General features: G+C 38.8%; 2 protein-coding genes and 1 long non-coding RNA gene across 6 annotated transcripts in view; 1 reads left to right on the top strand and 2 right to left on the bottom strand.

Annotated features, from left to right (window-relative positions):
- TEK (TEK receptor tyrosine kinase) overlaps positions 1-2,207 on the bottom strand; it is a 43,858-nt gene extending 41,651 nt beyond the window's left edge. Inside the window, exon 1 of the mRNA XM_080372684.1 lies at positions 1,750-2,207. Coding sequence (XP_080228810.1) covers positions 1,750-1,801 — 52 coding nt within the window. The 5' untranslated portion in view covers positions 1,802-2,207. The remainder of the gene's footprint in view (positions 1-1,749) is intronic.
- A 3,620-nt stretch (positions 2,208-5,827) lies between these two features.
- On the top strand, positions 5,828-9,871 carry LOC308056849. Its single transcript, XR_013924999.1, has 2 exons — positions 5,828-8,200; positions 8,928-9,871. It is a non-coding gene; the product is annotated as an uncharacterized lncRNA (long non-coding RNA).
- Positions 9,872-12,904: 3,033 nt separating this feature from the next.
- Positions 12,905-21,200, bottom strand: part of IFT74 (intraflagellar transport 74) — a 38,350-nt gene continuing 30,054 nt past the window's right edge. For 3 of the 4 annotated variants that reach the window (XM_080372690.1, XM_080372692.1, XM_080372691.1), the window contains 4 exons: positions 18,674-18,837; positions 17,903-18,028; positions 15,469-15,529; positions 12,905-13,727 (listed from right to left, as the gene is read on the bottom strand). In XM_080372690.1, coding sequence (XP_080228816.1) covers positions 13,612-13,727; positions 15,469-15,529; positions 17,903-18,028; positions 18,674-18,837 — 467 coding nt within the window. In that variant the 3' untranslated portion in view covers positions 12,905-13,611. Of the gene's footprint in view, positions 13,815-15,468; positions 15,530-17,902; positions 18,029-18,673; positions 18,838-21,200 lie in introns of all 4 variants that reach the window. The other variant, XM_080372693.1, reaches the window with a different exon arrangement.

Genomic DNA, 21,200 nt, shown 5'->3' on the forward strand with positions numbered 1-21,200 from the left:
GCTCGCATTGTCTTTCGCTGCTCGCCCCAGGAAGCATGATATCATTCTCAAACAAAAGCGGGAAAGCTGACAGATCTGTTGGGATGGGTGTGACTTCAGCACACACCTCGCTGGTCAGCCCCTGTGGAACAGGCCGTGGCCGGCCGCTCGCAGCACCGAGCTCTCTGCCCTCCCCGTGTTTACAGCCCATCTCTGCAGCCAACCGCCGTTCTTCCCGTGCTTGTGACTTACATGAACGTCGCTTTCCTTCTGTGTCAATTAGGTATACGTTACTATGTAAAGAAACAGGAGAGACAACGAAAAAGAGTGAGGGTAACTGGACTTTCTTCCCTTCTCCACCTGTAATGCTTGCAGCACCAGGTATCTCCTTAAAGGTAAAGGCTGGAAGTGATCTGAGGGCTAAACAGGTTGAATCGAAGTGCAGCTAAGCAATCAAGACATTTAAGCCAGGAAAGAGGAACTGGTAAACAAAATGCAGCCTATTACAGCAATGGCTGAATAAGAATACTTCCAAACATGCATTCAACAGATTTTAAACACATTTTTTTGCCTGTATGAATCTCTAGCCTCTTACAGATGCCAAAATTAACATTTCAAACTCATTTGGTCATGATTTCACTTAGTTATTAACATGCTGCTAATCAAGAAGATTTGGAAATTTTAAAGCAAGATGCATTTGGATCTTCTGCCAACAATAAGGACTTCTGCCTTTTTGTGCTACTTTCTGGTTTTCATTGAAGCGCAATCTGAAGTTTTACAGCACATGTTGCCTTTTTGCTGTGAGATGGACTGGAACACGTGTGTATATCTCATTGAAATTGTTAGGAGAGAGTTAAAAGTCTAGGCTAATTGTGTGAAGTGTATTGCTCCTGTACAGATTTTGCCTGGTATGTTACCCAGAAGAAACTGTCTAGAAAATCAAAATATGGATGTTGAAAGCAATACTCAAATGCTGAACAACCAAGAATCTGATGGCAAGAGCACAGGCTTCCTTCAGGGCTCTGCTTGCCTAGCTTCAGCAAAACATCTCAAACATTAATGCTCCCAAAGCTAGAAACTAAATTTACATTACTGTAATCTTACTCTATACCTTTCTGAAGATTTCTCTTATGACTAACTTCTGACCTGCTGAACTAATGACATTTGCTGATAATATGGCACCACTATTTAGCTGTATTTGAAATGTTAATAGAGCTGATGTGCATCTTTCTGCCCTTTTTGTCCACTGACTTTTATCTAGATTCCAGTTGTGAAATCTTGTCTAAAAACTTGCCTAAAAATACTGGAATACCTAGAAACATCATTATTTCCTACCACACATCCAGTTCATAAAGTCAGTCACAGAAAAGGTCAACATTTAATCTGTACTTAGAGCAGATATTCTTGGGGAAAGACACCAGTGGTATCAAAGTTATGAGATTTACAAAGAAGTTAGTACCATCAGATGGAAGAGAAACCCTGTTGCAATGTGCGTATGTGCCAGCAAAAGGCTTCAACAATTAAAAAGGGGTAGAGTGTATTCTACATGTAGCTAAATCTTCCCCAATAGCTTGGCCACAGCCCTGCCCTCACTCGCTGTAAGAGCACTGCACAGCGATCAATGGACTCACTGAAACACACACAGGTACTTAAATCAGTAAAGGTAAGTGTAGGAGTAAGGAACAGGGAGTCATGTGTTCTGTCTGCACATTGCATGAGAAACAAGCAAAGCACGACAGGTCAACTACAGATATTAAAGCAAAGGCTTACCTGAAATCATCAGGCTGAATCCATAGAGAACCAGATGTGCTAAAGGGTCCATGCTTTCCAAAATATATCCATCCAGTTCTTACAGTCGCTCATGGAGTATCCTTTCCTTGGGGCAGATATTTACTGGTGATGCTTCTCTAGCATGGTACAGTGTTTACAGGTCACAGGCAAGAAATCATAGCGCTGGCGCAGGCTGGAACAGTCTCGGTGCTGTCTGAGTACAGGGAGTTTAAGTTCCTTTTTCCTGTTTCCTTTGTAGATTAGGATGGGAAAGGCAGGATCTTAAAGGCATTTTTGTATCAGCGGGACTGCTGCGCAGTGCAAATCCCATCCATCCAGCAATACATCAAAACGGTTATCTGGATCGGCCAGAGAAGCAGGGCACTGTTGTCAGTCGCAGTCAGCAGAATAGGAGCAACGATGGCATCCTCCAGCAGGCGGGAGAGTGCAAGTGAAATGTCCTCCACCTAGGTACAGTAGGTGGAAAGTGTCATTTCCCTTCTCAAAGTACAGATCTGCTAATTTCTCAGGGTGCTAGCATCTTTTCTCTTATTGATTTAATCCACGTGCAAGCTGCTGGCTGCAATGCATCTCAGCACACAGTAATAAAAATATGAAAACACAGTAACAAAACAACAAGCTGAATCCAGTATAGACCAGAGCCAGCTACAATCCAATAAAACACTGCATTAGTTCATGTGCTTTACTGGAAACAATTTTTCTCTACGTTTGACAATTGGAAACAGGCTGAAAACTTGTTGCAATAATAGATCACACCCAGAGTTATTATGACATCAGTGGGAACAAAATGCCAAAACACTCAGGGCGGTCTCAAGACTCAGAAACTGAAACAGAACTTGAGGAAGAAATAAAAAGAAAATCACAAAAAAAAATTTACTGAAATAAATGGAAAGGCAGCAGTCAGCTATATAAACAGAATTGCAAATAAAGGCCAATCTTATTTACCACTTGGCTAAATATAACCCATGACAATGTAGCATTTAAAAATCCTGTAGTTGTGCCAAGATGCTAACACCCAGAATGACTTTTACAGACGTATGGAAAAGCTTATGTTAACATCGTTTTGGAAACAGATATGGGATGATCCTACTTTGATTAATTTCCTTAGGAAGACCTTTTAGCCTTTGATTGCTGTAGATTTCACAGAGGAAGTCCTTTACATGGAAGATCTATTGCCATGTGAACAGAAAAGATGTCACCTACAGCAGATTTCAATGCATTAACCCAGAGAAGCTCCCGACGTGATGCCCATTCCCCCCAGAAAATATAACTGGAAACCAAAGCAAGAAAGTACTTAAACTGAAAATACCCTCAGGGTGAAAAGACACAGTGTGAGGTCCAAACGCTACTGAAATTTCATGTTGAGGTTTAAAGGAGGCAGAGTATTAGGTATTTACCTGGTCTGGTTCCAGACCAAAATACACACATGTATTTTGTCCACCTTTGGTTTTTGAGAACATTTTCTTCTACTCTTAGACATTAAAAGGCAGCCGAGAAAGCCAACTGTATCCTGGGCTGCATCAAAAGAAGCCTGGCCAGCAGGACAAGGGAGGTGATTCTCCTCACTGCTCTGCTCTGGTAAGACCCCACCTGGAGTGCTGCACCCAGCTCTGGGGACCCCAGCATAAGGAGCACATGGACCTTTTGGAGCAAGTCCAGAGGAGGGAGGGCCATGAAGAGGATCAGAGAGCTGGAGCACCTCTCCTATGAGGACAGGCTGAGAGAGTCAGGGGAGAAGAGGAGGCTCTGGGGAGACCTTACAGCAGCTTTTCAATACCTAAAAGGGTCCTACAAGAAAGCTGGAAGGGCCTTTTTACAAGGGTATGTAGTGAAAGGACAGGGGGTAATGGCTGTAAGCTGAAAGAAGGTAGATTTAGATTAGTTATTAGGAAGAAATTCTTCACTGTGAGGGTGGTGAGGCACTGGCACCAGTTGCCCAGAGCAGCTGTGGATGCCCCATCCCTGGCAGTGTTCAAGGCCAGGTTGGATGGGGTTTGGAGCAACCTGGTCTTGTGGAAGTGGTCCATGGCAGTGGGGCTGGAATTACGTGATTTTTAAGATCCTTTCTAACCCAAACCATTCTATGATTCTATGTTTTGATGCTTATCCACACTCCAATTGCACATTAGCCTTTATAAGCCTGGTGGCATAGGCCACTTTAACATCAGAATACTTAGCATATTACCAGTTACAAAGCATTGTCATAATCCCTATGTAGTGGATAACTTTTGGTACTTTTGCTCATTTAACCTACTTCTAATACGGTCTACGCTTAATTTTTTTTCAGTGTCTTGATTTTCTGAGGGGTGGGGGAGGTTAAACAACTTCAGTAAAGTCTGTAGCCCTCCAGATAGTTATTGTGAGGTTTTTAAACTTTTCACTTAAATCTTGCTTCTCAGAGCATAAACAGGTCACTGAGGAGAAATGCATCATGTCTCCATCTTTAATGCACCTAAATGCAAAGCAGTGCATATGGGCTGCTGCTCATACTGATTTTGCAGTATGCCTAATTGTCCAAGTCAGCTATTCACTATTTTCTGAAGAATCAGTGCCTACTGATCATGACAAGGTAGCTATCTTCAGGATGAGAGCAGATAGCCTAAATATGCAATACTCCACACACAGAAAAAAAAAAAAAAGTTGCAAAGACTTGTTGAAGCCAGAAGAGAGGAAATATATACTTAGGAAAGTCAGAATTTGGATGGAATATGAGCCTCAGCAGGCTTATATATTTGGTTTGTCTTTTATTACACAATTTCATTTTTGAAGAACCGAAGAATAACATCTATGATTCAGCAAACACTTAACTACTTGTTTATGTGTAGTAAGTGTTTAAGCTTAGATCTGTTTCTGTTTGGAAGGCTTTCAAGTGCCACAGTTTGATTATTGCTCCCACTGATGTCAAAATTAATCACATGATAAGCTTTTGCTAGACTGTGGAATTCAAACGATTTCAGTATTCTGGTTTATTCTTACTCATAATTATGTGTCTGCCACATATTTTCTTTCTTTCCATATTTTCATATTTTTATTTCATGCTATTAGAATACTAGTGTCCTGGTTTCAGCTGAGTTGGAGTTAATTATCTTCTTAGGAGCTAGTATGGTGCTGTGTTTTGGCTTTGACATGAAACTTTTCAGTTCCTCAGGCTTTGTTAGCAAAAAAAACTGGAGGGGCACAAGGAGTTGGGAAGGGGACACAGCCAGGCCAGCTGATTTGAACCAGCCAAAGAGGTATTCCATACCATGGGATTTCATGTCTGGTATATATATTTGGAGAGCTGGCCAGGGCAGGCAGGTCCTGCTCAGGGACTGGCTGGGCATCAGCTGGCGGTGGTGAGCAGTTGCATTGTGTACCACGTGTTTCTTTCTTCCTTTCTTTCTGGTTTTCATTCTTTCCCTTCCCTTTTTCATTATAAGTGTTATTGTTGTCATTGTTACTGTTTTTCTTTCATTTTTATTCTGTTTCAATTATGGAATTGTTCTTAGCCAAAACCTTGAGTTTTACATTCCTTTCCAACTCTTCCCCATCTCTCTAGGTGAGGGAGGAGTGAGTGAGGCACTGTGTGGTGCTTAATTACCAGCTGGGGTCAAACCACAACAATGAGTATTCCTAGGTCATACCAATTTTCTGTCCTGTGAACTAAGAACTGCATGATGTGATCACCCCTCGGATTACTGAACAACAGAGAAGTGCAGTAGAATTGTTGCTCCCCTCCACCAAGCAGCAACGCTATCATAGCAGGGTCCTCTGCACAAGCCCATTTCTTGCTGTGCTAGTCCTCAGTTTATGCTGGTGTATCTACAGACAAGAGGATCCTAAATCTTAGCCTGTATTCATTGTTAAAGACCAGAAAAATTGGAAATAGCCTACTGCAAAAACCAAAATGCCAGTGAAAGAAAATGGGCTAAAAGTGAGGATGGCAGAAAGAGTAACATATGATAGCAAGTTACTTTAGCTTTTGTTGCATGCAGGGCTAAGAGAGGCTGTTGACGACAGGGCTGGACGATGAGCATGCCTATGGCATGTCCTCAGGTGGGCACGTAGCTGGTTCTAAAGGTACTTGGAAAGACCTAGAAAGGCTGCTCAACCCCACGTGATGTCTAAAGCAGCCCCCTCAGGAACATCAGTTCTGTTGGTGGTTAACTGCTGATTAATACCTATCAGAATTCACATCTGACTTAACACCCATCACAATGGCCTGCATGAGTTTTTAAATTGAATACAGCAGGGAAACTAATTGTCTTTCAACATGTAAATATAACCCTAGCATTAAAGATGGCTTTTCATAACTCTTTTTGCTGAAGTCTAATTTTATGATTTGTCAAGTGCCCTGAACTCCTGACACCAGGCTTTCCTCTTTAGATAAGCAGCACACTTTTCTCAAGGACAATCCATTCATACATGCTGTAACGCATGGAATTATGTGAGGAGGAAAAAGAAACAATGCCACTCTGCACTTCTTTAATCAGGTAGATGTGTTAGCAGAAAGCACATATCCTCTTGCAGTGTCTGGCTGTATTATGCTTTTTGGAAACAAGCCAGTACTTTGGCCTTGACAAGATATTAATGTGTGTTAGTAGGAGGCAGTAAAGGAACTTGAGGAATTATTTATTACTCACTACAATCAGCTAATGTGAAGCAGAAGCTCATAAATGAGTTGTTTACGTTTTTCTTAAACAGATCCTGTTCTCCCCTCCAGAACAGCCTATGCCACTGAGGACAACGACAGCCCCTAAGCCACCTCTTTCAGATCACCTGGAAGTGAGAGGCAGCAGCTGGGTGGCCAGCCAGAGGACATGTGTGGTTGCTGGTCTAAGCAGTCAGGACAAGGGCTATTCCTGTTCAATGCAGTGGCAGTGCAGGAACTGCAGGGAGATCAGGGTTTCTGCGGTATATAGTCAAAGATACTAATGTCAAAGGGACGGTGTGGAGAAGTGCTGATATTGTAGTAGGTGATTGTGAGAAACTTTAAGGTGGGGCAGGAAAGGTAACAGTCTGGTTTCTGTTGCATCTCATTCTCCTGACTTGGCAGCCCATGCTGAGGAGGTGTAGTTACTTCTTTTTCTAGAGCCTCTCCTGCATGTACACATTCAAAATGTAGCTCAGGATTGCAAACACAGCTATGATAAGGTTTTTTTGCTCAGTGCTTTTGTTTTCTTCTCAAAAAAGAGCTTCTCTTAGATTTTCAGGGGACCATAGCCTGGAAAATGTCAGAGTACTGAGCAGCCTACAGAACAGCCTTAGCCAAACAGGTTGCTTTCCTGTCTTCCTTGCTGGTGAAATGGAAGGGAATTTACTACAACAGAATTAAAACACAGGGTCTTATGGGAATCTTAGGTTTCTTTCACAGGGAAAGTTCAGCTGATGAAACAACACAAGAGTAACTTAGGTCCTCTAAGTCAGCAAAGTCATTGCGAAGGCCGTCGGGCTGTTTGGCTAAGGTCTGTACTGTGTAAACTTACTTTGTGAGTCACTTGTGTTTTGCTGAAATAGGCTTCATGTAGATTTTAGCAGGACAAAAATCATGTAGATGTCAGCAGGACAAAAAAAGAATTTTTGTTTCCCAATTCTTTGTTGACAAAAGGGACTGAAACTATTTTAAAAAATAGTTTTTTATTTTTGCAGATATATAGATTGTATATTTATATTTTTATATAAATTCATATTTATACATTAGATAGTTATATATTATTGTATTATATATAATATTTTAATATATTATATAAATAATATTTATATTATATTATTTATATACCTTGCAGAAAGTGTGAGAAAGGAAGTTAAGATCCAGCAGTGGTGATGGCCACTGATGTTCAACATCCATATTAAGTCACATGAGTGAGAAAAGACAAGCTAGTTATATCCCACTTGGTTTGTATGAAAAGGACAAACCTTCATCTTTGTCATTGCTTTTTGAGCCTATTGTTTTAAAGCACGTCTGCTTTTTTAAAAGATCTGCTAAAACAGGTAATTTTGAACATGTGCTAAATTAACCCCAAGTCAAGCTTTTGTTTCTCTGCCAAGATTAGATCAGATTCTGGGAGCACAAAGGTAAGCAATGCCAATACTCCTGCTGCCTCAGAGTCAAGTCTGGAGAGATTCTTCAGCCTGAAAGGCGTCATCTAACAGGAGGTAAGCAGAGCTCGCACAGAAGCTAGCATTCACATTCACCATTTTTCTCCTCTGTTTCTACTTAATTTTTCTACAATACATTTTGAAGGACTAACGAGTCTGTGTGTTCATCACCCCAATGATGCACAGCAATAAAAATATGAGTGCCTAAAGTAGCCCGTCCCAAATGAGGTAAATTTCATTCCTGTGGAGAGATAATGACTAATTGCGTAAGCCACTTAATGTGCCTGAAGTTTGCAGACCTGACTGTTGCTTCCAAGGACCAGGAAATGTGCCATGTTAATTAAATTTCAAGGTTAGTGCTTTCATCCATTAAGGTTACAAAAATTCATTCTTAAAAACCTGTTTGCAGGACCCACTATCTTCCACTGAATTAATCTCACACTGATAATGCAATTCTAAGGGTAATTTTTATTTGATGACTGCATCATTTAACTTTATTTAACTTTAACAAGCATTTAGTAAGTGCAACTTATGGATAAATTTGCTATCCACCTGGCTCTGCTTCCAATTTGTGCCAAACTGGGACTGGCTAAAATCTCGTACTGATATAGGAGACCCCACACGCACACTGTTGGTGAGCTGCAGTGTAACGGTTCCCTCTCTTGAATGCTCCAGCTTTACCTTCAGTCCTCTGTATGACATAAAGATTTCTGAATAGTAAGTTGTTTTGGAGTTTGAACAACGTAACTTTAGCAATTCTTGAAATATGGAAGTGTGAACAACATGCACGTCTCATCTTAAGGTAAGAAGTTAAAATGTAGATTTGCATATAGGTAAAGAACTTCAGTAACTTTCAGCTCAATAATCCTAAAAAAAATACTAAATACAGCAAACTTGTTCAAGTCCAAGCCCTTAAACACCCTTTCTTCATTTAATTTGGTAGAAAAAGAAGGAACAGGAAGGATACTGAAATTTTGAAGGCTTTATTTGGAATTTTGTCTCTCATGCATAACTGTTGGGGTGACTGATACTACTGATAATTTCTGGTACAATAATAATTTTCTTTTTCTAATTTTCAGAGATTCTGAGTCCCTTTCACCTCACTTGAAGTAGTATTTGTGGGCAAACTCATGTTGCATGTTAGAGACCGAAGTTTTTCAAGTCTTGCACCATACCTACCCTTTGCTGCACAGCAGAAATCTTGGGCCTAATCCAAAGATGTCAGTGCTTAGCAAATCAAGCTCAGTCACTTTGAATGAATGTAGCTTTCAAGGAATTAGCTTTACAAGAGGAAACAAGAGCAGTTCATTTCACATTTCTTTGTCTGTCTTTTTTTTTTTTTTTTTTTTAATGTGGGAGGCTTCCTCCATTTCACACATTTGGCATATTGTCCAGTTAGCCCTTCTTCCTGAAAGGAGAACCTGCAACTGTGGACTGCAAGTCAGGGCAAGAAACATTTCTTCCTCTCCTCCCAAACTTTTGTCAGTCCCAACGAATGATTGATCAAAGCTGGGATTTGAATTCAGATCACCTCTGCAGTTATGAAATGCTTAAAGGCTTCCTTCTTCTTTACCGAAGAAGAAAAAGATGGTAACTGTTTTGTTTGGGACCAATTCAATTCCCCTTCTCAGTGATCAACCTGCATTTTGCAGCATTGCTTTGGCTGGAGTTGTCACCTGCAATGTATATAGCGTTCTGCCTTCAACTAGTATTCACATTATGCACATGTTCCTCCAATTGTATGATGTCCACCCCACCCAGATGCTTTATCACTGTGAGATGTTTCCAAGGAGCTCACTCAAAGCAGAATAAAGAAAGCATTTTAATATCTTTCTCCTCAAACCAAGATACTCTGTTGGCTAATGCCTCATCATGAGGCCTGCCTTATGCCTTGTATTTTTGTTTTATATTTGCGGCAGAAAAATGTAAGTCTACTGAAAGACTTTAAAACAATTTCACTTTGGTAACATATCCCTCCAGTTGTGAAACAGGACGTACCAGCACAAAGATGCATTAATATTAACTAATGTTGTCAGGCAGAAAGAACTAAAAAGGAATCTCAGTGTTCTGCCTGTATGGAATTGCTCACAGGGATGCTGCATGTTGTATTCTAAGCTCATTAATGTAAGAAAAAAGTCAACTCCTTTTGAAAGAAAAATGTGGGTTTTTTTCACAATGAAAAGCAGTGAAGGTAAGATGAAGCACAAAGACCAACAGGAAGAGGATTAGCTCTTGCCTGCAGCAAAAATACAGTTTTCCTGGAGAGATGATGATATCCCTGAATATGGGAACAAGGTTGGTGCAGTGTCATCCCGTCATGAGCTGGAAATAATGACAGTCATTCCTATGCTCATCCTCATGCAAAGCACAAACATAGCAGAAGATAACTGACCCTTTGGTTGAAGACTTTGAAATTGAAATGCCTATTTCCATGCAGTGTGCTGGTGAACAGATTTGGAGTGACACGACACTGTCAAAGACGGTATCCTAATGTCTCAGTGGCATCTTCCTGGAGGAGGACAGGGTTAGGTAACTTTTAAACTGGACATACCCAAGTCCATGGGGCTTGTTTGTATGCACCCACATGTGCAGAGGGAGATGGCTGATGGCATCTTGAGGCCATTCTCCATTACCTTTTTTCCCCCATTATGATAGGGGGAGGCTCCTGACAACTTAAAGAAAGCAAATGTCAGTCTTATCTTCAGGAAAAGCAAGAAAAGCGAGCCAGGGAACTACAGGCCAGTCAGCCTCACCTCAGTCCCTGAGAAAGTGATGGAGCAACTTACTCTGGAAACCATTTCCAGGCACATGAAGGATGGAAAGCTGGCCGTGAATACATAGCATGGATTTATGAAGCAGGAATTAAGCTTAACCAACCTGATAGCCTTACACAAGGAGGTAGGTAACTCAGCCAGCGAGGAGAGAGGTGTGGGTTTACCTCAACATTAGCAAGGTGTTTGACACCGTTTCCCATAAAAACCTCATGGATCAGCTTACAAAGTATGGGTTAGATAAGCAGACAGTGAGGTGGACTGAAAACTGGCTCAGGGCTCACTGTGTGATCAGTGGCCCAAAGTCCAGCTGGAGGCCAATCAGTAGCACTGCCTATTTGTGCCAATACTGTTTAACCTTTCACTAATGACCTGGATGATAGGTCAGAGCGCACTCTCAACAAGTTTCCAGATGATACAAAGCTGGGAGGGAGTGGCTGACGTATGAGACGGGTGCACTGCTGTTCAGAGGGGCCTCAACATGCTAAAGAAATGGTCAGACAGGAACCTCATGAAGTTCCATAAAGACAAATGTACAGTCCTGCCCCCGGGGAGGAACAGCCCAGGCACCCATACACACTGGGGCTAATTGGCTGGAAAGCAGCTTTACTGAGGACCTTGGGATCCTTCCCGGTGGATGCCAAGCTGACCAAGAGCGAACAATGCACAGCAAAAAAGGCCAACAGTATGCTGGGTTGTGCTAGGAAGAGTACTGCCAGCAGGCTGAGGAAAGTGATCCTTACCTCTACTCAGCCACGGTGAGATAGGTGAGCAGAAAAGGTTTTAGATCTCTCCACCCCATGGATGCTGCCACTTAATTGATGTTCTCTCAGTTTCAAGTCCTAACACAGATAAAACATTGCCAGGGTAGACAAACCTGTGTGACTGAATTAGTCTTGATATACACACAGGAACTTAGTGAAAAAATGCCACATGGCTGGTACTTACACTTGTGTTAAAAAAAAAAAAAAAAATAAAAAGAGTTAAAGAAAAGATTACTTTCACTGAGACTTCAGACACTAGATATGGATATAAGTGACTCAGCTGACTACTGGGAGTAAGTTACTAAATCTCCTACACAGACATTAAACACCTGCTGTGTAGCTCACCATTTAGAATCCATACAGCTCTCCTCAGCCATGGGTACTACGACCATGATCCAGGACCATAATGGTGAACTGTTAAAAGAGGGAATGACTGATGAGATTCTCAGGCAGAAACAGTTAATCCAGAGATTCTTCAATAAAACAAGGAAAAGAAAAGCATGCTGGACAGAGGGGTTTATGACAGGCACCTCACAGGGAACAGAACAAAAACCTGTAAACTTTACCATGCTGTCTTACAGAATGGTTACCAAGGAATAAAACCATCCCCTGCCCTGAGTGAAAGCAGACTTAAAGCAGCCTATTTATGCAGTCTGCAGCTTTTTTCCATTGTTCATTAAAATATGTTATTGTAGCACATGTGGAAATCAGGAGGTGATCTCTTTGGCTAATAGTTTCATTGGTGAGAATATTAGACTTCAACCTTATCTCAATAAATAACGGGCTCTCTCTGGAATAGCTGAAACTTTGACAGGAAGGAAGAGACATTAGTGGGAATTTCCCCTAGATAACAGACCTTGGTTTATAGAAATCCTGTTCCATTATCTCTAAATATTATACAGACATAAATATACACAACAGCAGCATTTACTGTGCTGAATTTGGAAACACAGTGCTTTCTGCAATAATCTTCAATATTTTTGTTTAGTATACCCCTTTACACTCAAAATAATTAGAGATTTGGAGAAATTTAGCAACAAAAATACAGTAATGGATTCGGTGCATTTTCTAGTGCTTTGTCTACTCTAGTTCTACCAGGTGAAGCATATAGTCTACTTCTTTTCAGAAAACTTTTCTAAGAAAGCATAACAACTATAAATCCAGGCCCTTCTGGTTTTTATTAGTTTCTGTAAAAGGTGAGATTACCGTCTGGCTAAGATTCCTACCTATAGTCAATTGAGCTTTTTTCTCTTTGATCAGGACTTGCTTAAAACATACCAGGTGGAGGAAATTTTGGATAGGTAGTTTATAATTACATTATATGTAGAATGTAAGGGAAATATATACATGGAAATTGTTTTATGTAAATGTGAAAATTATGCATCATAAAGCACATTGTTATTTCTGTATCAGTATACTGTTTTTTTTCTATGTTGAATCTGTTTCTGTGTATTTTGTGAAAGTAGAGGTTGCGTATGGCACTGCAGCTTGAAAACGGAAGAGAAAAAAATGCAGAAAATATACTTTTCTCTGTTATTTCCTTTATTGTTGAATATTATAAAAATAAAATGCTCTGCACAAGGTCAGTATTAGCTGTGTTTCAGTACTTTTTATCACAGTTCTCTCCTTGTAATTACATTACAAAATATAAAATAAGGAAGTTGATCAGTTCTCCATTAGGAAATGAAAATTTGTTGACAGATCTGAAGTACATTTGCTTTTATTATAAGACTTTACACTATGAAGCAGTTCCAACTTAAAAGGATGCTTGCCATCCTTGTATGTGTTCCTTACTGGTTATAAATTGCTATTTAAATAGGGATGGTTTACTGATATTAGAATTTAGTTTATTATATACTCCAGTTAATGCAACATGTATGACAGCCTGTCAGGCAGGGATAGGACTACAAGACAATTAGAGATTCATTGTGTAAAGCAGACTGACATTTCACATTTAAGATGCAATCCAGCAATGGGCTTTTAGGTGCAGCACTTCCTTTATATTTCTACAAGTTTCTAAAAATTCAGAAATTTATTTCTAAAATTTTTGAATGTTGCAAAAGGAGGGATACTATTAAAACCCTTCAGTTCTAAAAATCTGGAAAAATACTTTTAGGAATAACTGTCACTGTAGCAATGAGCGAATGAGCTCAGTAATCCAGCTTTCCATGTGGCCTGTGCACATCTCTCATTGTTGGTCCACTGGGGCAGGAAGGAAGTGCCTGGGTTCAGTTCTTGGTGTTTTGTAAGGCATCTATGAGAGCTTTGTTGTATTCTGTGACCAGCTTTCTCACATTCTTCATTATTGGCTGGTAGTCACTCTCCTGACTTTTTGTTGCTATGACTGATTAAAAAGAATTAAGGAAACAAATATGCCAGTACAAATATTAGCATAATTAGAGATCATAAGGGAACTACAGTAAGTTTCCTTCTGTGAAAACTGTCAAGGTTTGCAAATAATGGAAAAAAATCATAACTGGGTCTAAAAGATGTACATGAATTTACTAGCTCCCATCTCATGCCAAGCATAGCAACCCTCCAAAGATTACATGCCTGAGTCAGTTTTGGTTTTATGTATATAGGCAATAAGTCCCTTGTGGAAGACTCTGCCCATTGTCACACTGCAAACAAAACCATTTCAAGGCACTCGCTATTTACTGACACACAGTTTGGCACTTCAGAACTCCGGCTACGGAAGTCCCAGTGAGAAAGCAGGACCTTTCTTTCCACTAGCTCAAGCAGACATAAAGCTCTGTATAAGGGTTTGCATTTGGATAGGTAATTCCTTGCAGCAAGTTAGGAGGCACTTTTAATATCCTGATCAACTTTTTCTCTTGGATTGCTTTAAGAGTTTTTTTCTGTTAGAAAAAATAAGATTCTGAGATTCCTGTCTTAATAAAATATTCCTGTAGAGACTTTTTTATAGAGGTGACTCCAATTACATTATGTTGTCCAATTTCTCAGATTTTTTTCTAAGAATTTGAGCACTTACCAGATATGAAAAATGGAGTATTTGGTATATGAAAAAGGTAATGATATGCAGATCCTGTATTTTTTCCCCTGTGATGGCTAGGCTATTATAGAATTGCCTGAAATATATTCTCGTGACATTTTCTGAGACATGTAGCAATGTCTATTATCCAACACACAATGCTGGATGGTACACTCTAGTTTTGATAGTACTTTTGCCAATTACATTTGTACTATAAACATATAACAGTGATTCTATGCCTCTTTGAGATTTCAGATTTTTTGCTTCTTAAATAATTGTAAAAAGGTGAATTTGTTGCAGTGAATTCAAAGTCCCTGGAATGTAAAATAAAAGTGCATCTATGCTCTACTCAGATCTCTGTAATAAATATGGAGAACAGTACGAGATAAGAAGAACAATCAGTTCTAATTAAAAAAACCTCAGTGCTTTTGCTACTTTCAAAAACTGCCTTACGAAAGTCACTTGCACCAAATAAGATTTTACTGATATTTTGGAAGGTCTTATATGATTAGTGGAATGTAACTCTTTAATTAGCATCACATAATGAGAGAGCTACAAGAGAGTTCCCCTATTCCAGCCCATTTTGCAGCTAAAGCATCTCCTTGTCATATCTTACCACATTTATCTAAATTTCTCCCCTCTAAAATCCAATTCCTCTTTATTTGATAAGAAATACATTAACTGCATACAATTTGATGTTTACTTTTTCATCATTGATATTTTGGTGTTTCAAAACTGCAAAATGCCATGCAAAGTCACCATACTATACAGACTTTCAAGCAATGCTACGCTTGTTGGATAATTTCAGGTAAGACTGGATGGACGTGAAGATCATCTTCATATGAAACCCAATGGCAAAACTGACCCAACAGGGAAAACTTCAGACTGCTGTAAAATTGTTTCAGGCAACACATACAAGTTTTGCTGTATGTAGTATCTATCGCCTAACCAGACATTTGCAAAGCATCGCCTTTCCCCTCCTCCCATCTCCTTCTCCCCACTCCGTCCTGTCTTATGCTGCTGGAGGAAACAGACTTCTTCCTCAATTAATACAGTGCATGAATTTTACTGTATTTCTGAAAGAAAAGGATACATTCCTTCATCATAAAGTTATTTTGCTCATGGTGCTGCCACTTCCTCTCCAAATTTGTAAGCTGAAAACATAAAAAGAGGCAAAAATGAAACCGATCATTATTACAGATGTACATTACACAAAGAATTTCCCCAAAATGTTGTATCAATACCTTGTACTCTATCACCTGATAAGATCAAAGTTTTCTTACAAAAAACCCCACAGAAATGAGAAACAATAGCAAAATTGTTTGTAAAGCTCTCAGTGATTAACCTGTACATAATTTAGCACTTCACAGATCTATTGATATAAAACCACTGCATGCAACTGCAATGATAGAAGGAAAAAAAACAGATGAGAATTCAAGATTTTTCATATAGGGAAATGTGTAAGCAAATCAGAAATAAAGACGTGAACACTGCAGGGAGATACTAATTCTCATAATACTTCATATCATGTAAATGATCTCTTTTTAAAATCAATAAGATCTAAAATCACCAAAGATACAATACTTCCTGACACTGTCTTGGACTTTGAGCTACACAGAAGAAACTTCCTTACTTCCATAGTTAAGTTTCCTGTCTGATGCCAGAAACTGTGATAAGAACAGAGCTGCAGCGAGAAGATTGTAGGAGTGTGGGCTAAGTGCTGGCACTTCTTCAATACTTTCAACATCAACAGGAAACTAATGTGGACATTATATTGATGGCTGCTTCCTTACAATACAATTTTGTATTTGTTTTTCTGATGCTGCTGTTCAAGGTTCTGCATTTCAAGATATGCAGATGTTATTTTTAAATGCAAAACCTGAAAATCATTCTGAGACTAAACTTCCAGTGGAAGCTAAGGTAATAAATCAGGAAAATATTTCAACTTTTTATTTAAAAGCTTATTCTTCAGCTAGAAGATATCAGATCAGTTGCAAATCTTACAGTGAAGAATCAGTTATCTAGTGTACCGGTTCACAGCACACATGGCAGTCATTTATTTCCAAAATATGGTATTTCTGTTGCTACATGCAATACAGCCAGTAAAGGAGTCTATGCTTAAAATACTGTCTGATATATATCAAAGGAAATATGCAGTGCATTTTTATAGCAATTCCTTCAAGGCCACAACTCATACAATCAACTGCCTGCAAAATCGCCCATACCCTCAAAATATGTAAAGGCTATTTGTATTTCAAAATGCTTGATGCATGTCAACTTCTCAGCCATTTATTTTGAGATACACCTTTACTCATCCTTATGACAGTTACACTCATGAGGTAAAAATCAAAGAAACAAACCCTTTTTGCACACATTGAAATAGAACAGCCACAGCTTAATGAACTGAAGTAACGCTGTACAATTACTATTTTTTACAAACCTTTTAGCACCATTATGCAAGTAATTAACACTGGGTATCCATTTCTGATTTATGTAATCTCTAGGAATCTGATCTTGGCACAAAAAATTATACAGTATCTGAAGTCTTGCAAACTTTGGCATGCAGCTTTGGGGATTTATAACATCACCCTAGAGTTATCCTACAATAACCATATGCTACAAATGTATATGTACACCTTCCCATTTAGAGCTATGCACTCTCATCCAGTCCATAAAGTTCACTCCAGAAGAATGTTAAATTAAACATGTATAAATACCATCTTCAGCTTTTAACCGAATTAGAAAAAAGTAACAGTTCTAAAGGACAAAGATCTCAATAACCAGAAACAATAAAAATCAGCGATATGCAGAGAAAATAAGCTGAAAAATGGGAATTAATTATTTTGAAGTTATCCATTTTCCTTCTGTGCATTGAGACTTACATTGCAGTGAAGTTCTGTTGCCAAAATGACAGCAATTTATGGGTGTTTATAATGGAAGAATAAAAGCTGCTCAAGAGTTTAAAAACATCTTCTTTCCTGTTTCACTTTTGAAATGTAAATATACTCATATACCAAAGTTCGTTGGGTTTAAAGAAGTCTGAACAAACCCTAAAAGCTCAGTGGTCTCCAAGGAGCAGAAGGACTGGAAAAAGGGAAATGGAATTAATAGTACCAGTTGCAAGAAAAAACTTACCACCATAGCTTTAAAACCAAAAGAGATTTATCTAATTAGTAGTGACTTTTTTCCCCTGTAGTTTCTTTCTAAGTTGGTCCTCAAAACTTGTCAAGCAAAGGAAGGGCAAAAGGGGCAGAGCTCTGAGCAAGATTAAAACAAATATTTCAGCAAAGGATTCACACAGTTTTTAAGCTCAGAAAGACTTCTGCCTAGTAACTTTAAAATCCAAAGCTTACAAGCAATTTATCAGCATCGTATTTGTTTGAAAACAGAAAATATGGCTATGCATTTACAACACATAACTTTTAAAACTCTGAGAAGAAATAAACAGATTCTGTTCATACAATGCTTCCTGTGTATGAGAAAACTGAAACTACGACAGAAACAACTGTATTTAGCTTGAGCTATACCTGACAATGAGTCTCATTCTCTTGCAGCTCTCTCTTTAGTGTCTCATACTCTGTATTCAAGTGTTCCACTATTTTCTTGAAAGCATGGCTATGTTTTGTTAATTTTTCCTTGTCATCCTGGAGTCTCTAGTTGGAAAAAACCCAACACAAACTGATTAATGGATGAATTCACTTGCTGTGGGCTACAGACAAATTATATTAATTCAGCTTTCTAAATGCTACTGATTCTTCCTTTCAGAGCATCACATGCATAAAGGATTCATATAGCTTTTCTCTAGTAAGGTATGCTCTATCCTAAAGACAATATTCAACAGTTATGACCAGATTGTAGGCTTACCATCACCAGAAATGGTAATACTGATCTTAAGAATTTGTAGGAAATTTATCACATGCGAAATGGGAAGGGCTCTAGATGGAGTCTGTCTTACAGTAAATACGTTCAGGACAGATTTTTCTTTTTTGTTTGGGTTCTGTGTTAGATTTTGTGTTCCGACTTATGGGTAGTTGTAAGTTACAGCAGAAAAGTTCAGATGAATCACTAAAATAAATGGGAAATTTTGTAGAAGTTACCAAAAAGAATAGCAGTTGATAGCCTGCTACATGTATACACTTAATAAGTGACATATATAACTAGAGAAGCATTGCACAGATGTGCAAGCCCAGTTTTCACCTACCAGTCAGGGTTCCCAGTCATAGACTTGGATTTCCCCCTACTAGATGCTCAAAAGCACACAAATTTTGTGTAATCCAAGGTTTTATTCCTTTCATTACCTTTTTCTTCTCTTCTCCTGATGCTTTCAGAGCTGGCAAATTATTATAGACCTCCAACTCCATTTTAGTTTGTTGAGTTTTGTCTTTAAGAGAAGCCAGTTCATCAACCATCTTGCCCTCCAAGAGTTCCATCTTTTGTAGGTCCATCTGCAGTTTTTGACTCTCTAGATCACCAGATACACAATCTCTAATTAACTGTACTTTTTATTTCATAATACACTGCCCAGTATAGAAGAATTATACTATACTTAAACAATACAAACAACTCCTTATCTTTCTGATTTTGATATTAATGGGAATGTTAATGTGAATGAAAGAAAAAAAATTGATCTTCATAATCATCCTGTAAGTCAGACTCCTATATTACAATTACTATATTATATTCAAGTCAAGAGTAATGAAAATGTGGTGATTTTCTGTAACACAGTGAGGTATTCGTATTTGTTAAAGTTGTTTATAGCATCAGTCAATTTCAAGTCTCAAAGCAGTGGTTGTATCTTACAAAATGTTGACTGCAATAATGCAGACAAAAAAATCAGGTTTTTAGCATCATGTTGTTTTTATTTATGTTGAGTGTATATGGCAGGGGTCCTCAAACTGTTTAACCAGGGGCCGGCGCGGATGCAGTGGCAGGCAGCCATCTGCGGCTGCTTGGTTTACCCCCCAGCCCCCGGCAGGGAGGGGGGGGGGGCGGGGGGGTCTGTAAATACCGGGGGCGGACTGAGGACCCTGGGGGGCCTTATCCAGCCTGCGGGCCGTAGTTTGAGGACCCCTGGTAATATGGTTAGACTTAGTCTTATGACAGTAAATAGCCAAACTCGCTTTAAGTATTCGCTCTGTGCAGGGAAAACAGTTCCGTATCTCCACTGAGTAAGAGCTATCATAGTTTACAAAATGAGCAGGTGCTATAATATACAGCATTTACTTTGGACAATCCATTACAATGAAACAACAGATACAGGTAATTAAAGGAGTTAGAAATATGGATAGATTCTTATATGAAGATAGATATAAAGACCTAAACTGTTCAGACATGAGATGCTTAAGAAAGGACAAAATAAAGGTAAACAAAATAAAAAATACATTTTGATCCAGTTTTGGGGGTAAGTTATCCACCCTAAGTGTGGAAGGACTAGATATGGCTAGACTTGTTTTGGACAGCTCTCTGACCTGCTGCCTCGTCATCGTTTTCCTCGTATTCCTGAACATTTAAACACGTGGCTACATAACCTTATGTTTCAGAGCTGTGCCTAACTTGGAAGAATGATACAAATCATGCAGGGTTTTTTTCTACCTTCTAAAATACCAGCCAAAGTGGGCTGCCAGGAGGGATGAGCCAGCACCAAAAAACTTCTCTCAGCATAGACTGTATTTTGTCCACACACTCAGATTTGTGCTGATCACTAGGAAAAAGGGTAGGAAATTTTCCCCCAACTTAACCAAGGCAGTATAGATCTTCACGGCAGAAGGGAGCGGACGTACATATGTGACAGAAGGAGATGTCACCTTTTCAGAACCTGTGGGTATGGCTTCCTTAGTGGAATTATTTGGGAAAATCTCACTCGATCAAAACCCTGTCAGGACAAGATCCTCTTGTGTATTTACGTCAAATACTGATTTTTTAGAGTGAAATATTTGCTTTAATCAACATTTCTGGCTTATTATACAGTGCTTTGATGATTTCTTTAGGAACCTCAAAATAAAAAAATTACAAAATTTTTGTGTACAGTTTGTAATTATTCTGAGGAACATAATTCCATAAGGTAAGACTGAAAGGGTCTGGTATATCCAAAGAACATTTATATAAATAGGAAAATTTATCATACCGGTGAGATGAGTTTAAAAATAAAAGGTTTGGAACTGCACCGCATGTTTGTGATTCAATGTTTTTGCTGCCTTCCACCCTAAATGGCTTAAGAAAACAATGTCCCTGTATCTAGAATATTTCATAACTGCCCATAGTTTCACTTTGAGGTTCCTGGTACTGGTCAATGTCAGATCCTAAAATACAACTGAACAGACCACAGCTCTACTTCCCTTGTTCCTATGGCACTGTGTTTTAAAGAAAGATAAATGCTAAGTATGCTTAAAATAAATCTCAATAAATCAGGGCTTTAACATCAAAACCAGTAAAAAATATAATTATAAAATAATAATAATTCAAATTGGAAAGAAATAGCAGAAAACAACTTTAGATTTTCCTAAGGATTTATTTAGGCCTAATCAGCATTTTCAATTTTAAATAGCTGTTTTAGTATTTATATTTTGGTGGGGTTTTTTTAAATAATACATAGCTGACTAATAGGGATTTATTTTACATGTATCATAAATGGAACATAAAATATCATGTAACATAAAAGCCAAAAAGCCAGAAAGGATTCTTAAGACTGTTCTATCCATACACTGATACAAGCTACAGTGAGAGCTCCATGGGCTACTCCTATCCATCCACAATTTCTGGATAAAATGGAAGAAACTGGAAGGGGTGAATTCTATCCTTATACAGCAACAGCCTCAATGAAAAAAA

This window comes from Falco punctatus, assembly GCF_963210335.1.
Source record: "Falco punctatus genome assembly, chromosome: Z".
NCBI classification, from domain to species: domain Eukaryota; kingdom Metazoa; phylum Chordata; class Aves; order Falconiformes; family Falconidae; genus Falco; species Falco punctatus.